This window comes from Mizuhopecten yessoensis, unplaced genomic scaffold, assembly GCF_002113885.1.
Source record: "Mizuhopecten yessoensis strain PY_sf001 unplaced genomic scaffold, ASM211388v2 scaffold716285, whole genome shotgun sequence".
Classification (NCBI taxonomy): domain Eukaryota; kingdom Metazoa; phylum Mollusca; class Bivalvia; order Pectinida; family Pectinidae; genus Mizuhopecten; species Mizuhopecten yessoensis.
This window is the reverse complement of record NW_018480040.1, coordinates 277,743-301,965: the sequence shown is the minus strand read 5'-3', so window position 1 is coordinate 301,965 and position 24,223 is coordinate 277,743. Positions and strand designations below refer to the sequence as shown.

The following is a 24,223-nucleotide window of genomic DNA, read 5'->3' as shown; positions in this document are numbered from 1 at the left end:
TAGGTAATCGTAAATTGTAGGTACCATTTTTTTTGCGATGAAAAATATTGGGATATTTCTTTATTCCGGAAAAACGCAGATAGAGTACACAGTATTTTCATCTGCAATGGAACAGTATTATTGAATGGGAACAGATGTGAATCTGTACACCAAAGATACATGTCTGCATTTTGAGACTGCTGAGCAAACAGTATTATGGAAAAAAATTACTACACTAAATTTTGTTTCCAGCAACATCCTTGATGCGGTCAAAAGCATTATAACCGAGAAGAAAATAAAGGTATTGACACAAAGTAAGATAGCAATAACTGTCAGTTTCTTATTTACCTAACTTAATTTCAGTTGATTACTTTTTTGATAATCATACCTTATCAGTTGACTTCACTTATTTAACCTTCAACGGTTAATATTTACATTTCCACTGCAAGTTCCTCTATGAACACTACCACACTAAATTGTATTCATAGGGGTATGCAAGCAGTTGGTTCAACATCATTTCGAAGCTTCTTCTACCGCCTCGAATAACATTAGACAACCGCTCGAAGCAAACATTTTGATGACGTTAGACTGTTCCAGGAATCTCGTTTGCACGGACGACATAAACACTTCAATATAGGAAATATAAGGAGAATATCTGTATTCAGGTCAGTAATAAGTACAAATTTAGAATGTAAACATAAATATTGAACGGCATTATTGCAATGTTCATGACGGTGTGAGCCCTAGCTTCACAGAAAAAGTATGTAACCGATTTGCATTCATACCAACATGAAACTAAAAAAGTGCTGTTTTATCCTTATTTCAAAGTCCTGGTAAACTAAGGACCCACAAAGATACCTGTTTGCTCTGTTTTAATTGCACCGATAAAGATCCGTTTGTCAGTGTCCCTCCTTTAGAGATAGCAATGGTAGCCATGCACATTTCGATTATCACCAAATTCCTGTAATTATACAAGTCGTATACTTCCATTCAATTACTTCTGGCTCCCACGCCGTTTGCGTACGTGCAAGACCATACGGGTGAAATCGGGGACAACAATCACTCCAGTAATCACGGATAAGACGACACCCGCGAAATAACCGATTGCGATGCTGCTTGGCCGGGAATCATGCTCGCTTATAAATTTTCGTTTAAAATTAGACGTAGACTTTTTCGTAACAGTAAGCAGGGATTGTAGCTGATACAATATTTTCTGTTGTTGTTCCCTTGACAGTTTTGTTGATTTGTTCCATTTGTTTTTACAACAGGTACAGTTTAAGGTACTGTTCCCAGTTTCAACCGAAAGTGTGGTAATGACAGTATTCCTGTCTGCAATATTCCAAATATCTGTTGTTTCAGTATCTGCAGTGGTCTGACTATCTGTTATTGATGTCTGGACAGTAGGGTCCCGAATATCTGTTGTTTGAGTATCGGCAGTGGTCTGAATATCTGCTATTGATGTCTGGACTGTTATGTTCTGAATATCTGTTGTTTCGAAACCTGCAATGGTCTGACTATCTGCTATTGATGTCTGGACTGTCGTATTCCGAATTGCTGTTGTTTGAGTATCTGCAGTGGTCTGAATATCTGATATTGTTGTTTGAGTATCTGCAGTGGTCTGAATATCTGATATTGTTGTGGGAGTATCTGCAAACATCAATAAATGAATCGTTAACGGCATGCTTAACCTGCGAGTATGCATAAGTTAAACGGAACATATTACTACAACATATAATGAAAGTATAAAGAATGTGGTCTTTTGAAAAGTCAACGAGTGGAGCATACTAGAAAAGTAAGAGTACAAAGAAAAGTGTATGTCCATGTGCTCGTGTTTTATGACCAGTCAACGATATGAACTTAAAACAAAACATAATATTTGATGAATTTCTATTTAGACCATGGCGAACAACGATATTATCAGAAATCCATGAATGTTCGCACAATTAATAAAACAACAGTTTCTTTTAAATCATTTCAAATTCATTTATATTTCTGTTAATCCTTTAATAGCAAATTGTTTTTTATTGTCAGAAAAGTAATTCAGGATGGCTTATTTGAAGTTTTTTTTTTATACATATATCTGACTAATTTAAAAAGTTAATTGAAAAAATAACGTGATCATAATTAACATTATATACGTGTCAGATCAACAGAATGTTACATCCAAAATAAAATTTAAATGAGGAAGAAACTTCTGACATATGTTATCTTATTCTCGTTGATATGATAATCTGCAGTAAAAAATATATTTCAAAACGTGACTCGATTTGTTCATACCAATTCACAGCAACGTAATTATGCATCGAGCACTAACTAGTAATTAATCTATTCTCAAACGGATCGTCGTTCTCATGTGCCATGATTTTAATATCTGTCTAGGATTTTTGCGCCATGTAGTACACATAGTCGGAAATATTGATAAGTACGATTGTTTCTCAATCTTTTGCTGGTTTAACCTTGAATATATTCACTTTTTTGCTTCTTAAATAAACCGGAAAATAACGTGCTTTTTATAAAACTCTTTTAATTTTTATTTAAAAATTTAATATTTTTTTCTGAGCGTGAAAGGACATCTGATTCTTGCTGCTCGTTTCCCACAGTTGCTCTATCGAGTGTTCTTTTCGTGTTTTCTATACCATCTAGAAAACAGTTTGTTTTATTGGATTAAATTTGTAAAAAGAATTGAAGAAATGGTTATTTTCATTTTAGTTAAGATAAATACTGATAATTAAAAAAATACACACATTATGTAATATTTGACAGACTTGTTGCAGTTCAATAATAAAACCATTTTTTTTTTCTCTTTTTTTTTTCTTTCTGTAAAATAATAAGATGCCCCCAAACATCATAACACATCATCCCGCTATTTAAAACGGAAAATTGGACATTAGAGAGGCTCTATATTTTGTAAATCTGTCCTTGTAAAACATTATTTTTCTCAATCAATAGCTTACCTATGCTGTAAACAGACATCCTCCAAGTTCCTCCACAAGTCTCGCTCTGGTTCCCACCACAGGCCTGGCTGCACGCATCGTCTGTGGTTAGCTGAGTCATATCAATGTCATTTCCACAAAAGCAGTGTGTACTGAACTGCAACGAATAGAATATTCATAAAAATTTAAACAGACACAAGTTATTGTTTCTTCAATATTTTCTTAATATATATTCCTAACTCTTGATTAAATATACTGACAATTTACATATTTCAGTAAAATTAACTCCAAAGTTATCGATTGCTCCTATCAGTCATTTTGAAGTGAATGGAGTGGGGGTCATTTAAAAGTGAATCCCATTCCTAAAATATATGAAAGTTCATTGGAACCTCGCTATTAAACCCTCGAAACAAACTAAAATTGATGGGTATTGCTTTCAATTGCGTATGTCTGAATAAAGATATAAACAAAATACCAGATTTCTTCAAGAATGATACCTAGTTGTGGCATTTTCACAATAGATGGTATAACACTCGCACGGGTCCTAATGTGGGACGAAACTGTAGTATCCCTAGGAAAACCCAGTTAGTGTGAAAAGTGACGCCATACCTTGGTGGCATTCGTAAGAGTGCCATTAATATTTCACAAGTATGGCAGAATACCGAGTATCGGTATATTCTGTTTTACGATAGGATTTTTATGTTGTTCAAAGGAAAACCGTATCTCTTTTTATAATGATAAAATGCATATGAAAGTAGTCCCTAATAATATTCTAATAGCTGCATGCTGACAATAAGGCTGTGCAATATATCAATTGGTTGCTGAACGCAACACTTCTACCTAGACTACATTGTCAGGAGTTCAGCTAGAACAGGTCAGTGTTACAGTTAGATGCAAACCCATGTTTTAGCGGTATACTAATCACCTCCTACCAGATAAAACATATGATTCTAATAAAAGAGTTACTTTAAAAACCATTCGTTACCCTATTAACGGAAAGTAGTTGTTATTGATTTTTCCAGAATCGATAACAGGCTTACCTGTGTGCCGGCTAAAATGTTGCCGTGCTGGAAACAATACTGAATGCACTGGTCTGTAGTAAGTTGAGAATCATGGTATCGGTTTTCTTTTATTAGTCGGTCGGCATTGTCAATGAAGCAACCGAGGTATGCTGAAAAAATGGCAGGAGAACCTCAATATACGTATTATATCGTGATATAACATTACAACAGCAGACACATCAAAATCTTGTATAAAAAATGAAAAGTCTACAACATCTTCTACACTGTGCATTGGATAATAACCATGTCTTATTTTCCAACAGACTGTACACGCACAAACCTGTTTCCAAATCTCCCCCGAAACTGAAATGTAAACAACCGAGCCAGGGACTGGTCGAGGGTATACGCATTTAATTGTGTGGGTATTTGAAGATTTGCTAGCAGTTTAACAAAAAAGTTAATAATTTATCTATAGATCTTCTTTAAACCCGTTAAGTTTACGGTCAGAATGTTCCGCAGAAGTTACTACGAAGGTGACTTGGAAAAGTGTTTGTAAAACTGTCAAATTCTGATTTCATGTGTTGACGAGCGATGTGAATAGATTGGCGGTTTAAATTGAAATAAACATCTGGTATAATGCGTGACGTCAGCGTTTAATTGTTTGATGTCTGTCGAATAATGACGACTGAAGAAGTCTTTTCCAAATATATTCCGCTTGAATAAACAACATATAACAATTGCCGAAAGGGCATCATGATAGAAACGTCCAGTTTGTTGTGAAATGAAGTCGTATAGGCATCCATGACAAATTTGGCACGCACAGAAGTGCAGTTAAATTAAATAATAACCTTAGCAAGGTCACCTTGCTTATTATAAGAGTGTGGACACTAAGGTAAACGCGAAAAAGACTTTCGGTTTACCAGGTAGAATAGATATAAACAACATATCTGGGGTTTTTGAACATGTGATCACCCTCCTTATATATTCAACTTTAAAGCTAGCACATAATTATGTTGATTTTTATGCTAGAAATTACGATAACTCGTATGTCATGATACACAATTTATAAGGATTCAAACACATATTTTAAACTTTATTGAGGTATGCATCTAAGTTGATTATAACACTTCACAACAGCGTCCCTTAATAAATATCTCTGCAGGTAAAACTAATGGATTTCCCCATTAAAGTTCCAAATATGCGCTTCAAAACCCATATTTATATGTCACTAATAAATGAAAAGATGAAAACTGGGAAATAAAAATTATCGTATATTTAGTATCTATACAAATAAAACGCACAGCAAACTCAACATAAAGGAGCAAAAATTGAATGAAATTTATATAAAATTTCATTAATTACATAAATTGAATGAAATTAATATAAAATACCATTAATTACAAAAATTAAATGAAATTAATATAAAATACCGTTAATTACAAAAATTGAATGAAATTAATATGAAAATACCGTTAATTACAAATATTGATTAAATCACAAGGGATGCGTTTCCAATAAAGCGAAATTAATAATAGGTATTAATAATTAAAATTCGAAACATGTCAACCTGGTCTCTTGTTAGAAAACGTTGTACTAACACTTCGGGGTTTGCTGGAGCTGAAATGAAATTTAATGATGAAGTTATCAGAGATACTGCTCGCCTAGCCTTTCACTGGTTTTTTGCAGATATTTATTCCGAAAACTCTAGTGAAGATTTTGATGCACAAATAAAGTAATTATCGATGAATCTGTAACAGGTATTCTGAGTAATCATGACTCGGAAAACGACTACTTTGATAATTTTTTCTTTAATTGAGGTCAAGTGCATCTGCAAAAAACTCCCTGTTGGCAAAGCAGCTGGGTATGATCATATTGTTTATGAGTACTTGATATATGCTAACGACACATTATACAACTGTTTATGTGTTTTATTTAACGCATTCCACAGGTTAGAGCATGTTCCACCTCTGCTTACAAAAGGTCTGATTTGTACACTGTATAAAGGTCACAACAAACCTTAGAGTGATTCCAATAGTTATCATGCCATTTCCTTACTTTTTATTATTTTAAAGGTTTTTGAAAAATTACTACTTGTGCGACTGGATTCAACAAATCTCTTTAAGATTAATCCGTTTCAAAACGGTTTTCAAAAGAACGTCAGTAGTACGATGACTTCTTACTTAGCTCACGAGTCTGTTTCGTATGCTTGTGACAATACCCAATAAAGTGTTTGCTTGCTTCCTAGATGCTGCCAAAGCCTTTGACTGCGTATGGCATAATGGCCTATTTTTTAAACTCGCCAGCATCGGCTTTAATTCAAAGTATATTCATATTATTGCTTCTTTATATGAAAATATGTTTATTGCTGTTTTGCACCAAGGCTTCGTTTCCGATTGGTTCAAAGTCTGCCAAGGTACGCGTCAAGGAAGCATTATCTCTACTTCGTTATATACACTTTTTATTAATGATTTGTTAAATGATTTGTGCGCTGCAAAGTATTCATTTCTTATTCAAGACGTTAATGTAACTTGTCCAACTCAAGCTGACGATATTATGTTGTTATCTCTTTGTAAACGTGGTTAGGACAATCTCATGGATATCTGCTACACTTACAGCTGAAAATGGAGATTCAAATACAACGCGTCTAAGTCTGTTGTGATTGTCTTTAATGAAGGTAAAAATGCATTTTCAAAGACGATTTGGAGCTGGTCACTCGGCAATGAAATTATCTCAGAGGCTGTTGGGACAAAACACGTCGGCATCTTCTTAAACAAATTCAAACCTGGCTGTCCAGACATCAATGATATTGTTAACAAGCTACGTAGTCAATGTTTTGCCCTACTCCATTGTAACTTTTTCTGTACTGGGATCAATCCAATGACAGGTGCAAAGTTATATAAGTCTATTGTTTTGCCTAGAAGCCTCTTTGGTTTTCTCTAATAGAAACTGATTTGTCTCGTATTGAACTGTACATCACTTATGTGCAAAGCTCATTCAAAGTTTTCCCCGTCGCACACGATCAGATATCGCTCTCAGTATGTTAGGCCTATCCAAACTTCGCTTTTTTGCTGCTTTATGTAGACTAGATATACGATTTACTGTAAAGAGATTTTTTTATGATTCGTCTTTTTCACACATATTTTGGATTTTTTCAATGTGGAAAAGGTTTTATTTCAGATGTTTGGAAAATGTTTCATAAATAGGAATTACATCATACAGTACGTTGTTGGCCTTCTTACAAAAATGATTCTTTCCTCCTAAACAATCATGGAAACGTCTAACGAAGGATGTTCTAATTCGTAATTACACTTATGAGTGGAGGCAGTGCCTCCTTCTCAGCAGAGACTTTTCTAGATTTATGTATCTGCAATATGATATCTGTCCATCGACGATTTGGTTTTTATCTAAATGTTTTCCCCACTTTTGTAGAACATGCGCTAATGTTGCAAAGCTCTGGATTATTTCTCCAGATTGTGAATTAGCATGTGCACCATGCAATGTGCTTGTAGCCGATGTAGTTGCACATTATATCTTGGACTGTTCTGGCGAAGAAGTGTTAGCTTTACGCGATAACATATTCTCCAAAATTGTCAACGACTACCCTGTTCATGCTTACGTTGCACTGGACCAGGCGAGTCGGGATATTCAAATTGGCAACGTTTCTTGGCTCTCCTCTTGATCTGTTTTCGATTATTTTTTGGAGAAGACGTCGATCTTTTCTGGTCTTTTGTACGAGACTGCTGCATTTTTGCAGAAAAGGCTTGTGCTCTTACCTTCCAATAATACATGAGTTCCTGAAAATAACCTTTTTTTGTATTATACTGGTTGAAGGCTACGCAATCGTTAAATATATAAGTTTGCATCATTTAATCAGCTTTTTTTCAGTCATTATACATTATTTTGTAACTGTATTAATTTTCTTATATCTATTGTTTATTTAACATTTGTATTTCATATAACTCTTCATGTTTGGAGGAATAAAGATATGAATGAATGAACTTAGATTCTTTGCAATGGCTAAACTCATATTTAAAATATCAATATCTCTAAAAAGTTTTAAATTTAAATTTAAATAACCTGTTTTGGCATACCCCCATGCGTAAAAGTACACCACAGATTTTAGCACAAGTTACATAACACATTATACACACCTTTTAAAAGCACAATTTAGCATTTATCACCATTATTGTTCGATATAATAAATGTGCCCATTTCAAGTGTATGATAGTTGTTATCTGGCTTCTGCATGAAGTTGTGCTGTCATAGGTTGGTTGTTTCTTCATAACTGTTATACCGTGCACAACAAGACTATGAACAGCAAGTAGCCCCTCAGCAACACAGAACAAGCTATTACAAAAGTTGCACATGTGAGTATCTGTATGTGTATGTGCTTGTTGACTAAATCCAACTTAAATTCCATTTTTTTAAGTGAATTGTAGATTCATGTTTATTCCTGTCATAATATATACCTTGACCAACATCTTTTTTTATTGATTTTATGTGTTTCTGTTGTGTGTTTACTCAGATAATTAGCTGTTGATAGCATTACATCTCCCCTACCCCCGATATTCTCCCTGTAAAGTGCCAGCATCCCAGGGAGCAAGAAGTGCTATATGTTAGTCTGTATAATTGATAGCTGATCAGTTTAGATGGATATCTGATAACCTTCTATGACTCATGTTTTGTATAGAATTTTGGAGTTTTGTGTGAATTCTAATTGTATTAAATTGTAAAAATTCTATCAAATTTACTAAAAAAAAGTATTTAATTACTTGAGATACTGTAACAATTACAGAAACAGAGTTACCAAGATTTCTTTTCAAAAATATGTCAGTGGTATGGGTAATAAATGTGTGTGCAAAATATGCAATTGCTGAGTGTGTGCTAAATTGGTGTGCTAGAGGTTGATGTTAAGTAAGTGAAATGAGAATTGTTTGGTGCTGACTCTGAATAGCACATGTACATCAGGGGCTATAACTTGGTTTTTCTTCACAACTTATCATTTCATTTCCACCAAACTTAACCATTTTACTCGTAATGTATATACTTTCAAAAAACTTACTTCATTTTAACATGTTAAAATGTAACGTTTTCCTTAAAGGACTAGCACAACTAAATCCCCCAATCAGCAAGTGTTTCATACGTTTGTAGTTCCTATCTAAAATAAGTTCCGGGTCATTACTGGGCCACTGAAGGAGTTTAATAAGGAACTGATGACAGATATTTAGATAAATGAAATGTTCAGGTATTTAAGTGTTGAAAAATGTATACTTTGATATATTTCCATGTCTGTGCGCGGAAGTGGTCTCTTCTGTGTTGTAGTCCTTACGCCAAAGGTATGAAGCTGTTCTATGTGACTCTAGATGTAAATTGAAGAATCTCGTTGGTATGACCCGGGACAGGTTTTTTTTAATACATTTGAGTTTTTAGGTATCTTCAATGTTTATCCTTTTTTTTTTTTAGCTCACCGGGTGCGAAGGACCTAGGTGAGCTTATGCCATATCGTGGCGTCCGTCGTCCGTCGTCCGTCTGTCAACAATGTCTTTAAACGACTTCTCCTTCTTAACCACTGATTGGAATTATATATATTGCTTTAAGCGACTTCTCCTCTGGAACTAAGAGATGGATATCAACCATATTTGACTGGAAGCATTCCTAGGTGGTGGGGATTCAAAAAATGTACAAATGGTTGGGCTGACCCCCCAGGGGGCTGAGGGCGGAACCAAAAGGGGGCAATTTGGCTATATTACTATAAACGACTTCTTCTGTAGAACTATGTCAACGATATCGATCATATTTGGTCGGAAGCATTCTTGGGAGGCAGGGATTCAAAATTGTACAAATGGTGGAGCTGACCCACGGGCTAAGGGGTGGGGCCAAAAAAGTGTATTACTTTGAAATGGTTGAGATCCCCACCATATAACCATATATACAATTGCTGAGTATAACGAGAAGAATGCACATTTGCTTCCAGGATGGCCTTAGGGTCTGGCCCACCCTTGAAGACATAGTCCCTGGGCCATAACTTTAAAACGGCTGAGATCCCCACCCCAAAACTGTATATACAAATGCTGGGCAAAAAGAGACAAATGCAATCATGATATTAGAATTGATCCTGGGGTCTGGCCACAACCAAAGGGACCTATTTTCTGAGTCACACCTTGGAAACAGTTGAGATCCCCACCCCATAACCATACATAAAATTGCTGGGCATGAAAAATCTAATACAGATATGCTACAAGGACTGGCCTTGGAGTCTGGCATATTCCCTTGAATCTCATTTGGAGAATATTTTGCCATGATTGCTTAGATATTCACGTGATCGATATAGGCCTTCTGGGCCTCTTGTTTAATATAATAAGCATTACTTGTACAATGCAAACAAGGTTAATTTGATGCTAATAATCCTTTCACTATGATTAACAATACAGAAACGTGCAATGATGGTTGGGTTAGCGAAAAAATGGCTGCGCTTCCAGCAATGCAATGACACCACGGGTCCCGGCAAGAGGCTGACGTGAACCTCATTAATATACAAAAAAGTAGAAACGTTGACTGCGAAAAACTTTGAAACTCTGAAATGGCGTATGGTTTTGGAGGAAACGGAGATCAAGTCCGCGGAAGGAGAATACTTTTTACGTGCATACTAGTTATGTATTCGGTATTTCCTTTACCATTTTACTTCCTATATCACCTATACCCACCTACACCACGTTTACTTCCTATACCACCTATATCCTCCTACATCACCTATACCACCTATATCCTCCTACATCACCTATATTACCTATAACCTCCTACATCATCTGTACTTCCTATACACCCTATACCCTCCTACATCACCTTTACTTCCTATACAACCACCTATACCTCCTACATCACCTTTACTTCCTATACCATCTATACATTCCTACATCACCTTTACTTCCTATACCACCTATACCTCCTACATCACCTTTACTTCCAATACCATCTATACACTCCTACATCACCTTTACTTCCTATACCACCTATACCCTCCTACATCACCTTTACTTCCTATACCACCTATATCCTCCTACATCATCTGTACTTCCTATACCCCCTATACCCTCCTACATCACCTTTACTTCCTATACAACCACCTATACCTCCTACATCACCTTTACTTCCTATACCCCCTATACCCTCCTACATCACCTTTACTTCCTATACCACCATTACCCTCTTACATCACATTTACTTCCTATGCCACCTATATCCTACATCAACTTTACTTCCTATACCACCTATACCTCCTACATCACCTTTACTTCCTATACCAACTATATATCCTCCTACACCATCTATACTTTCTTAACCATCTATACCCTCCTACGTCATCTATACTTCCTATACCACCTATAATCACTATACCACCTATACCACCTATAATCACTATACCACCTATATCCTCATACATCACCTTTACTTCCTATAACCCCTATCTCTTCCTACATCACCTTTACTTCCTATACCACCTATACCCTCCCGCATCACATATATAGAGGTTACACAACGAGTGGTTGTTGAATATGGTATTTATTTCACTCGAGTTAGTTAATTTTCAAAAGTTACATAAGACACGAGCTTTAGCTAGTGTCTTTCTGTAACTTTTGAAAATTAACTAACGAGAGTGAAATAAATATCATACTCCACAACCACGAGTCGTGTGATCTGTTTCTTCCACAATCTCATGATCAGTCAGAAATAACATACGCACATGTGTTTGTTGACAAGGCTAGCGAAGTGATATGACCCATATGTAAAAAGTCACTCATTAATATTCAAAAATGGCTTTTCTTTTTACAAATCTAATAATTGTCTAAATTAATGTTTCGGCAACGACTTCATGAAAAAATATAATAGATAAACGACTTTAAATATTGGGAGTAGCAATATTGCATTCATTTATATAAATAAACCACGGACTATATGCGCGTAAGCATATCGTACAAAGTCTGCCTCCCGCCAAGTGACGAAGACGAACTTTTCGCTGTCAATGTCCAAAACCATAGGCCTACGTTTCTTCGTGACGGTTCTATGGTTGACGTTTATAGTGACAGTTCAGTCATAGTCAGACCGTCCAAATCGCGATAACGGGACGTCGGGAGAACGAAATATTTTCCGACACTGTGACAGATCTTGTTTTGGTTTCACGACCTGGACACGCGACGGTGTGACGTCGAAACGATATTGAGCGTCTGTAGCAATTTTGCCTGAAACTAGCGATCAAATCTTTAAGTATCATCTTCTTTTAATATTGCCTTAATAACCCCATTTTCCGCATAACCTCACAAAGTCACCAACATTTGTCGAATGTTGACAGCAGACGACGTAAACAAAACAGATTGTGGCAAAAAGCGCGTGGAAAAAGTCGTCCGGGTCAAAGTTCATCTTCTCGACCAATCAAAAATCGTGTAGGTCATATACCACGTGTGGTATATAACTCATATTTATCTAACAGTCTGCGTGTTTATACAATGATCTGAGAGTGGAATAACACAGCGTATTGTGGTAGAAACTTCCTATACCACCTATACCCTCCTGCATCACATATACTTCCTATACCACATATACCCTCCTTTATCATCTATACTTCCTATACCACCTATACCCTCCTTTATCATCTATACTTCCTATACCACCTATACCCTCCTGCATCACATATACTTCCTATACCACATATACCCTCCTTTATCATCTATACTTCCTATACCACCTATACCCTCCTTTATCATCTATACTTCCTATACCACCTTTACCCACCTACATCATCTTTACCTCCTCTACCACCTGTACTTCATATACCATCTTTACCCTCCTATATCACCTCCTACATCACCTTTACCATCTGTACCCTCCTGCATTTATTTGGTTATTTTATTTAAGTAATAATGTTTATTTATTTTAATGCAAATGTTTTATTTCATTTTATCGATAAATAATTAATTTGTTTAATTTATTCAATTTAATTATTCATTAATATGTTGTGGCGGTTTTCCCCATTCGTGGTTTAACCATAATCACGGTCTTTATTAGTCTTTTTCAACATTTTAAATACTTATTTGAATACAAATCACAATTTTATTAAATATTGAAAATTAATAATAATGTGTCATCTTAATTCAGATTAAAGAAATACCGAATACATCACTAGTAAATTTGCTAGGTTTCAATGATTTTCAACTACGTACTCAAAGTTGATTTATTGTCAATGTTGGCAGGGGCCTTGTACCTCTTGAATCGCGCAGGAAGCATTTTACTGACCAATTAAGGTACATTGTACGTGTATAGACATGCATGCATCAATCAGCTTACGATGCTGCCCAAATATTCGAATATAAGTCATTGCTAAACTCCCTACCGATTATTTCATGCATTTAAATATTTTAATTGTATATTTATTTTGTTTTTAATTGGCAAACTTTATTATGCATATAACTATTTTTTGGGGATATGAAAACACTTTAGTACTCACACATTTCCATATATTCTTTATATAAATAACCTGTACATAACCATCGATCGTTTTCTTACATAAACAGCAAAACGCATGTTCAACGCATATTCAACGGTCAACGCAAACGCAACGGAAACGCAACGGCAACGCAACGCATTTTTCAGGGTCTGAAACACACAAAGCACGGTACATAATAATTCATAGACAAAACAGTATCAGCATAACACACAAATCACTGTTCATAATAATAGGGTTTATCAAATTGTATGATAACACCAGTTTAGTTAAAGTGAAAATCTTAAATAGTTTAGGTAATTTGCCATTTTGGTCTTGTGTAAGTCTTCCTCTTCGGTCAACATCAGCTAGACGCTTTATTTACTAATTTTGCGCTTATGAATATATCTGTCCTGGATGTGGCTGCTCGAAGCCTGTTGAACAATTTAGCAGCAATTTAGAACTGATTTTATAATCAACAATCGTCCTTCATCTCCACTGGGTATGCCACACAAGAGAAAAAGGAAAACTTCAAGGAAGGCACAGGAGGCGGATTGGGGAAAAAAGCAGTGTCGACAGCCGTCTGTTCCGGATCATGTCGAGTTGGGCCTACCTGATTATGCCGGCGCAGACAACCATGCGGCGAACCTCGTGGATGACAAGGGCGACCCAACAATATTCCCAGAAAATTCAACAGTGTGTGTCCGGTCTGGGCTAGAACAACCCAGGGAATCAGCTTTGTCTATTGGTGGTAAGGCCGGGGAATTGAACATTGGCTCAAGTGTCGGAGTGAGTGGTGGGGTCATTCAAATACAGCCATATCCGGTTGAAGTGGTCAGTATTTTTGTCCCAGTCGGTGGTCACATGCTACACAAAATTAAGGAAAAAAAAACTGGAACGGTGAATACATTGATTTTTGGCTGCTAGTAAAAACCGGGGATGAATTGGTGGTATAGCACGTGTCTGATCATGAACTTTGGCTAATGTTTGTGGCCGCAAGTCAGAATCAGTCATTTAATCAAAGTCAAGGGTCCCATGGCCAGTATTCTAAACTCCCACCAACAAGGATCAAAATTTTCAAAAAGGGGATAAACCAGTCTGCTGGGCCTATGACAAGGGTGAGAAATGTCGATTCGGCTCCATGTGCCGCTTTAGTCCAGTTGTTCAAAATGTGGCAGTACCCATTCGGGTGCAACGTGTACCAAATAGATTAAAATCTGAGGGCGATTTATATGTATTGTCTCCTTTATTTATGTTGGCCAAAACACCCATTAATGTGAACATGATGGAACATTCTTCGAGAAATTATCCTTTACAAGACATAGCACAGGAGGTAGTTGGGGGATTTAAATTTAGGTTCCAACTTCAGTATAGTGGCCCACGGGTCCCAATTTGTTTTCCTAACAATCTTAAAAGTGTCAAGGAGGCCCCGGAAGTGCTGAGAGGGAAACTTCAAAAAGAATTATCTCTAGGGCGTATAGCTGGGTCATTTCACTCCCAACCATTCCCAACATCCCGTATTTATCCCTTGGGTCTGGTTCCTAAAAAGGACAATGATTTTATGGTCATTCATCACCTGTCGCATTCTGCTGGAAGGTCGGTGAACGATTTTATTGATAGTGTACTTTGTTCCGTGCATTACAGCACGATAGATGATGCGGTTGGCATGATACAGAGACTGGGGCGGGGTGCTTTATTGGCCAATTCAGATATCAATTCTGCCTTTAGGCTACTACCCATTTGGCCGGCGGATTTTGACCAGTTAGGTTTTCGTTTTGAGGATAATGTCTACTTTGACAAATGCCTCCCCATGGGAGCCTCAATTAGTTGTGCTTTATTTGAGAAATTTGCCACAGCCCTTCATTGGTTTAGTACTTATGATTCTAGTAAGAAAATTGGTCTTAATGTCTCTAAAATTCAATATTTCAATGAAAGCGGAGCACATTCCTGGTAGAGATAATGTAATCGCTGACTCTCTTTCCCGTTGTGATTGGTAGCGCTTCAGGAGAGTGGCTCCCACAGCGGACCAGCATCCAACACCAATACCAGACCATATATGGGCGATCTAGAGAGTAGATAAGGAGCTTCATCTTTATCTTTCTCAAAAAGATGGAGTCCATCTGTCTGGACTTGGGAACCAGATATACCTCAATAATTTACAGTTTTTCTTTTTGAATATTTCCTTTCATCGGGTCAGCACATCTTCCCACCTGCTGATGCTTCTTCCTCTCGGCATTACGTGTGACCTAGGGCTAATTGTTCAATTCAGTTGGTAGGAGTTTTCACCCTTAGCCCATAAAAGTATTTTGAGCATTATAATGTGTGCACAGGGTAAGTTTCCAAGTTGTTTAGGTTAGCCTGGCAGTCATTTGAACATATAATTCTTACATGTGGCGGTGAGTCGGTTAAGTGACCCCCTCAAGTGGCGGACGGCTGACAGGCTAATTTCAAAGGTTGAGATTTCTTTATCATATATCAGCTCATATATGGGAAGTACACCTACACTGTGGTACCACAGAGTAGGCAATGGTAGACCATCTCATGTAAACCGGAATGGTCAGTTCTTTACTGTATGAGTTTGAGCTATTTTGTCCCCAGAAGAAACGGGGGGACAGGTGTTTTAAATATGGGTAATAATACAAATAATAATATATGGGCTCATGTATTGTAGAAATCACACCTAGTTTACTCTTTTTGTGGGTTTACATAGAGAAACAGAGACTGGCAGTGTTACCACTGGGTCACTAACATGCCAGTTTAAATTTCGGCGGTTAGTTTTAGTCTGTCAGTCACCGAGAAAATGGGAGGGGGGTCCTTTATATAATCTGTGAATTTGTAGTATTTCGTGAATCGTAACTGCGGCCAGAAATTCTCCATGTCTACAGTGTAATTTGGTGTTTGTGTTATTTTGTTATGAATCTTTAACTAATACATAGACAATACAGTATCAAAATGACACACAAATCACGGAACATAATAACACATAGACAATACAGTATCAACAAAACACACAACTCACAGTAAATAATAATACATAAACAATACAGTATCAACATAACACACAAATCACGGTACATAATAATACATAGACAATACAGTATCAACATAACACACAACTCACAGTACATAATAATACATAGACAAATACAGTATCAACATACCACACAAATCACGGTACATAATAAAACATAGACAATACGGTATCAACATAACACACAAATCACGGTACATAATAATACAAAGACAAATACAGTATCAACATAACACACAACTCACAGTACATAATAATACATAGACAATACAGTATCAACATAACACACACATCACGGTACATAATAATACATAGACAATACAGAATCAACATAACACACAAATCACGGTACATAATAATACATAGACAATGCAGTATCAAGATAACACACAAATCACAGTACATCATAATACATAGACAAAACAGTCTTAAAATGACACTCAAATTACAGTACATAATTAAAATGACGCTCAAATCACGGTACATAATAATGCATAGACAAAACAGTATCAAAATAACACACAACTCACAGGACATAATAATACATAGAAAATACAGTATCAACATAACGCACAAATCACGGTACATACTAAATAGACAATGCAGTATCAAGATAACACACAAATCACTGTACATAATAATAAATAGACAAATACAGTATCAAAATAACACACGAACCATGGTACATAATAATACCTAGACAATACAGTATCAAGATAACACACAAATCACTGTACATAATAATAAATAGACAAATACAGTATACACTTAACACACAACTCACAGGACATAATAATACATAGAAAAATACAGTATCAACATAACGCACAAATCACGGTACATAAAAATAAATAGACAATACAGTATCAAAATAACACACGAACCATGGTACATAATAATACCTAGACAATACAGTATCAAAATAACACACAAATCACGGTAAATAATAATACATAGACAAAACGGTCTTAAAATGACACTCAAATTACAGTACATAATAATACATAGACAATACAGTATCAATATAACACACAAATCATGGTACATAATAATACATAGACAAAACAGTATCAACATAACACACGAATCACGGTACATAATAATACATAGACAAATACAGTATCAACATAAGACACAAATCACAGTACATAATAATACATAGACAATACAGTATCAAGATAACACACAAATCACAGTACATAATAATACATAGACAATACAGTATCAACATAACACAAATATCACGGTACATAATAATACATAGACAAAACAGTATCAACATAACGCATAAATCACGGTACATAATAATACATAGACAATACAGTATCAACATAACGCACAAATAATACATAGACAATACAGTATCAATATAACACACAAATCATGGTACATAATAATACATAGACAAATACAGTATCAATATAACACACAAATCACAGTACATAATAATACATAGACAAATACAGTATAAACATAACACACAAATCACGGTTCATAATAATACATAGACAATACAGTATCAACATAACGCACAAATCACGGTACATAATAATACATAGACAATACAGTATCAACATAACACACAAATCATGGTACATAATAATACCTAGACAATACAGTATCAAGATAACACACAAATCACAGTACATAATAATACATAGACAAATACAGTATCAACATAACACACAAATCACGGTGCATAATAATACTTAGACAATACAGTATCAACATAACACACAAATCGCGGTACATAATAATACATAGACAAATACAGTATCAACATAACACACAAATCATGTTACATAATAACACATAGACAATACAGTATCAACATAACACACAAAAGTATCAACATAACACACAAATCACGGTACATAATAATACATAGACAATGCAGTATCAACATAACACACAAATCACAGTACATAATAATACATAGACAAATACAGTATCAATATAACACACAACTCACAGTACATAATAATACATAAACAAATACAGTATCAACATAACACACAAATCACAATACATAATAATACATAGACAATACAGTATCAACATAACACACAAATCACGGTGCATAATAATACTTAGACAATACAGTATCAACATAACACACAAATCACGGTACATAATAATACATAGACAATACAGTATCAACACAACACACAAATCACGGTACACAATAATACATAGACAATACAGTATCAAGATAACACACAAATCACGGTACATAATAATTCATAGACAAATACAGTATCAACATAACACTCAAATCACGGTACATAAAAATACATAGACAATACAGTATCAACATAACGCACAAATCACGGTACATAATAATACATAGCCAATATAGTATCAACATAACACACAAATCACGGTACATACTAATACATATACAATACAGTATCAACATAACACACGAATCACGGTACATAATAATACATAGACAAAACAGTATCAACATAACACACAAATCACGGAGCATAATAATACTTAGACAATACAGTATCAACATAACCCACAAATCACGGTACATAATAATACATAGCCAATACAGTATCAACATAACAAACAAATCACGGTACATGATAATACAAATACAGTATCAACATAACACACAAATCACGGTACATAATAATACATAGACAATATAGTATCAATATGACACACAAATCACGGTACATAATAATACATAGACAAATACAGTATCAACATAACACACAACTCACAGTACATAATAATACATAGACAATACACTATCAACAAAACACACAAATCATGGTACATAATAATACATAGACAATATAGTATCAACATAACACACAACTCACAGTACATAATAATACATAGACAATACAGTATCAACAAAACACACAAATCATGGTACATAATAATACATAGACAAATACAGTATCAACATAACACTCAAATCACGGTACATAATAATACATAGACAAATACAGGATCAACATAACACACAAATCACGGTACACAATAATACATAGACAATACAGTATCAACATAACAAGTATCAACATAACACACAAATCACGGTACACAATAATACATAGACAATACAGTATCAACATAACACAAATATCACGGTACATAATAATACATAGACAATATAGTATCAATATGACACTCAAATCCCGTTACATAATAATACATAGACAAATACAGTATTAACATAACACACAACTCACAGTACATAATACATAATAATACATAGACAATACAGTATCAACATTACACACAAATCACAATACAAAATTATAACTTTGACCAAACAATAAACACATAATACACAAATAACCGTATCCGGTTGGTTGCAAAATGTAAATAAATCATTATCTAAATAACGCACAGATCAGAGTGTAAAATATTCAATAATCACAACAGAGAGACAATGTACACTATATTATAGTACACATTAGCAATTATTGTGTAACATAACATCATATTGCTTAGCAAAAGTAGGTTTATAACCGCATCATGCCAGGGTTAAACTCTTGGCTCTACAGCTCCTAATGACCAAAGTACGCCACTTTCCCTAAAATTATTACTGTATGACGGTCAATCTTTTAAGTGATTTCTTTTACTTTATCTCTCTGAGCGCAAAAAGAACTCAACCAGTCTTTCACTTAACTTTATGTTTAAAAAAAATGAAATGAAATTGATATAAACTAATAGATAGTTATCGGATTCGTATCTTTTGAAATACAAAATACCTATTAAAGGTTCTCTGTTAGGGACTAAACGCTTTTTAAACATCTAAAGACATATAAATATGGATGCCTAAACAGACAATGCCAGAGAAGGCGTTGTGTGGACAAAAAAAAAAAGCTTTGTCATGAGGGCAACATATCAATAATGAAGATCTTAAAAGATATTTAAAGCAAGCTTGAACATCCTTAAAAATGAAAAAAAAAAAACAGTTTTACATGTTGAACACTCTCATGTCATGCAATAAGATGCGGAAGAAAAACTTTCTTTGTTGTGTTACGATATCTTCCTTAACCAAGAGACGACATATTTACATTTATATGGTTGGAAGCTATAAAATGTTTTTTCTTCTTTTTACACGAGCAATAAGTGTTTCTATGTGACGTTTCGATGACTAGTACGGTATGTACTCTGTCACCTTCATCAGACAAATGAGCAGTGAAGCGTATGTACACAAAGCTGTAAAATATGTACGAGTTATCCACAAATCGATGTCGATTCGGCTACGCTGTAAGCGTATGCATAATTAGTTGTTATACATGTATATGTACCTAAATGATCTATCAGCAACGCTTTGGCACTGCTATGGTTAGTCCAGTGCATCCTATTGTGGGATCGCCTGGAGCAAAAAGCAATAGCAACTGCCCCCATAGAATGCAGGCCTAGCTTAGTGAAACGATATGTTTCCGACATACTTGAGAAAATCAAGAAGTGGTCAAAGGATGATTTGACCACACATATCAACACAATAAATGCGACTAACAACATCAAATTTACATGTGAGGAAGATTACAGACATGCTAGCAGTTAAAATGATACCAAATTTGAATTTGTCTGTAAGATAGTTTCGTTGACAGTGAACAAAAAACTGACCAGATTTTCATCATTTTTGTATGTGTTGAAATTACTTATGTAAGCTATTATGTAAGCTATTTGAAATAACACAGAGTGTCTCATTAAAATATTTTATCAAATTGACTTTAACCTTAGAGCTGATATTTATTTATCACGGTTCATATGAAAAATGATGGTATCCTGTCTCAAAAAAGCATGGTGGAAATCCAAATCCGCTCTAGTGTACTGATTGGTAATCATACGGTTTCGTGATGTGACCCTTTCTGTGATAAATTCTATAATAACCTGGTTTCCATAATCACGTACATGGAAGCTGAAAGAGTAATGAAATCCATTGGGTTGAATTCTAGTTTTAAAACTTGAATATTGATTCTTGATTGATCATCTCACCATACCCGAGAAACTGTTACGTATATCGAAATGTTATGATTGTAAATATGCTAACTTGAAATGTTATATTGTCTTGGTGATGATAAAACCACGTTTCAATTGAAATAAAATGAGACAAACGTCACAAGCAAGTTTAAATCTCTAACTTTAATTCGAAAGCATGCAGTGGTTATCATATGATTACTCATGTTGTCAACTACCTGCACATATGTCGAACTTAGTCAAAAACATTTAAGTCGACATCGCAAAAAGTCGACATAACAGGAAACAAGCACAGGAGCAGAGTATAAAAAGTTACGGGAAGATCCCGATTACCCATGTTTTGACGAGTGAACAAGACGATCAGAAGTCGGTAAATTCAATGGTGACATACTACATAAGGAACTATTTTCTGTGACGACATTGTGCGATTTTTTATCCGTTATCCCCGTGTTAGGTTGGCTCAGATTTGACTATTGTATTATAAGTCTACATTTGCTGTGAAGCCTGTCTTATCCTGGCCAGAAATATTTTGACTTTTTGTCATTAGGATCCCGTATCTTTTAAAAAGGAACCAATACTAGCCATCCAGCCACTAGACATCCTGTGAATTCCTAAGAATCATGCAGGATGTTGAGTAGGAAAGATTGCAGTATAATGTAAACGATAAAAAAGCTGTACAGTTTAAGATAAAATAGATCAATATAAATGTGATTTTTATAAAACATTATTTTTACTTACCTCCTTCCACGAAAGCCATGCAGATCACAAAAACCACGAGAGAAACAAGCAACAACGCCATTACTCTCCTAATCGATTCGTTTAAGACAGCTTGTCATCTAGGCCAGTTGTGATTCTTATTATTTTGTTGTGGTTTCTTTCTTCTTTGTCATCAATGGCGTGTAAATATTCTATACACAATTCATTGTCAGCGGCTTGGATAAATACCTGGAGTCAAGATGCATAGTCTGCAGCGAACATTATCTCATTGATTGCTGTTATATATAGAAGCCCCTTTAAACTTCGTGTTTAATATATCTGTATCACAATAGGCCCCCATACACTTCCGCTGACTTGCCAGCTCAGTCGTTTAAAGCGATAGCATAATTATATAAAGAAATGGCTCCGAACCATTGTTGTTTGTTATATTTTTTCTGTTTCAATATATCATTTTTTTTTTGGTAGTGTTTCGGGAATCCTAAATAAGCTCTCTCATTTCGGTGTGTCTCTGTGTGTGAGTGTGTGTGTGTGTGTGTGTGTGTGCGTGTGTCTTTGTGTGTGTTTGTCTTTGTGTGTGTGTGTCTGTGTGTGTGTGTGTCTTTGTGTGTGTGTGTCTTTGTGTGTGTGTGTCTGTGTGTGTGTGTGTGTGTGTGTGTGTGTGTCTGTCTGTCTGTCTTTGTGTGTGTGTCTGTTTGTGTGTGTTTGTGTGTGTGTCTGTCTGTGTGTCTGTGTGTATGTATGTCTGTCTGACTGACTGACTGTCCGTCCGTCCGTTCGTCCGTCCGCTTCCCCGCCCGTCCGTCCGTCCTTCCGTCTCTCTTCGATAATGTTTCGCCAACAGCATAGTGGGTAGGATTGGCCAACATGGTAGTATTTGTATGGGACGTCAGAGGGATGAATTGAAAAAATTAAAAGATTCGTTTGCATTGCTTGTTAAAAAAACCCATGCTGTAACATATAATAGAACCGTGATTAAATTGTGTTTAATCTAGCCCATCACACTTCAGCTGTTAAGCCGTTTCTAACCAAAAACACTGAGGTGATTCTAGCATTATATAGGCCGTATAGTTTATTGACAAAAATTGGATGACGAAATGAACTACAAGACGAAACATTTCTCAAGCACACATATCATCGTATCGCATGAATTAACACTTGTAATTATTTTCACTGAGGGTAGTCAGTAGTAAAGACGATACGTTCAGTTTGTCATGCACGATGAAAGCAGCATTTCTTAAAGCATGTTGGAATTGGGATGGTATTTTTTTTGAGCGCTAACTGGCGATTAGAACCAGAAATTCGGTCTAAACTTTCGAACTAACCATCAGTTTAAACCAAATATTATGTTCTAAACGTTAATATAGAAATTCAAAACAACATGCTATCCCCTCAATATTTAAAAATCCATCAATTCCATGATCAACCTTGCGATGCAAGTTAGGGATCACTAGTTAAGTTTCTCAATTGACTTATTTATAACAGCAATATATCACCTTATAAACAGGAAGTAGATGATCGCTATATTTGTCCGTTTACTGTAACCAACCCAGTATTAGCGAAGCGGCTCAATCATGAACTAGTCAGTACCCCTTTTTAATATTGTTTACAAACCATTCGGATTCGTTTGCCTAGTATTTTCAATATTGTGCAATAGTAACATAGATGTATTGGGACAGATACATTTTGGTTTGGTTTGGTTTGTTTTTATTTTACATCCTATTAACAGCTATTGTCATTTAAGGACGTGCCAGGTTTTGGTGTTTCCAGAGAAAAACCACCGACCTACGGCCAGTACCTGGCGACTGCCCCACATATGCCTCGAACCCGCGACCAAGTGGTGGAGGACTAGTGGTAGCAGAATGTCAGACACATTAATCACTTGACCACAGCGGCTCCCTGGACAGATAAATTCATGTAAAAACTGACTATGAATTTGAAAAGCATATCGTTAATCTAACAAGGAAACAATACTCACAGGATTGATATATATAGTATTTTTTTCTAATAACAACTATATAGTATATGCAAGCTATAGCTGATTTTATGTCGCGGCACAATCACCCTCCATTAGCCCTTTTGGCAGGTATTTTTTAAAAGGTTACTACGAACATAGGCCCTTTAGGGTACC

The 24,223-nt window shown here is 35.5% G+C and overlaps 1 protein-coding gene across 1 annotated transcript; it reads right to left on the bottom strand.

The window, feature by feature from the left end:
• Window positions 1-973: 973 nt before the first annotated feature.
• On the bottom strand, window positions 974-22,177 carry LOC110442617 (uncharacterized protein in LEU2 3'region-like). The gene is made up of 4 exons (XM_021486304.1): window positions 22,117-22,177; window positions 3,953-4,083; window positions 2,934-3,069; window positions 974-1,626 (listed from the first exon to the last, which is right to left on the bottom strand). The coding sequence occupies exons 1-4, from the start codon at window positions 22,175-22,177 to the stop codon at window positions 974-976; spliced, it is 981 nt and encodes a 326-aa protein (XP_021341979.1).
• Between the last annotated feature and the right edge of the window lie 2,046 nt (window positions 22,178-24,223).

Bases quoted from the DNA above. Each gene is read 5' to 3' on its own strand.
- LOC110442617 (XM_021486304.1), bottom strand. From the start codon at position 22,177: ATGGCGTTGTTGCTTGTTTCTCTCGTGGTTTTTGTGATCTGCATGGCT. The intron at 4,084-22,116 runs GTAAGTAAAAAT...CCATTTTTTCAG, and splicing joins CATGGCTTTCGTGGAAGGAG to CATACCTCGGTTGCTTCATT. The intron at 3,070-3,952 runs GTAAGCCTGTTA...TATTCGTTGCAG, and splicing joins ACATTTTAGCCGGCACACAG to TTCAGTACACACTGCTTTTG.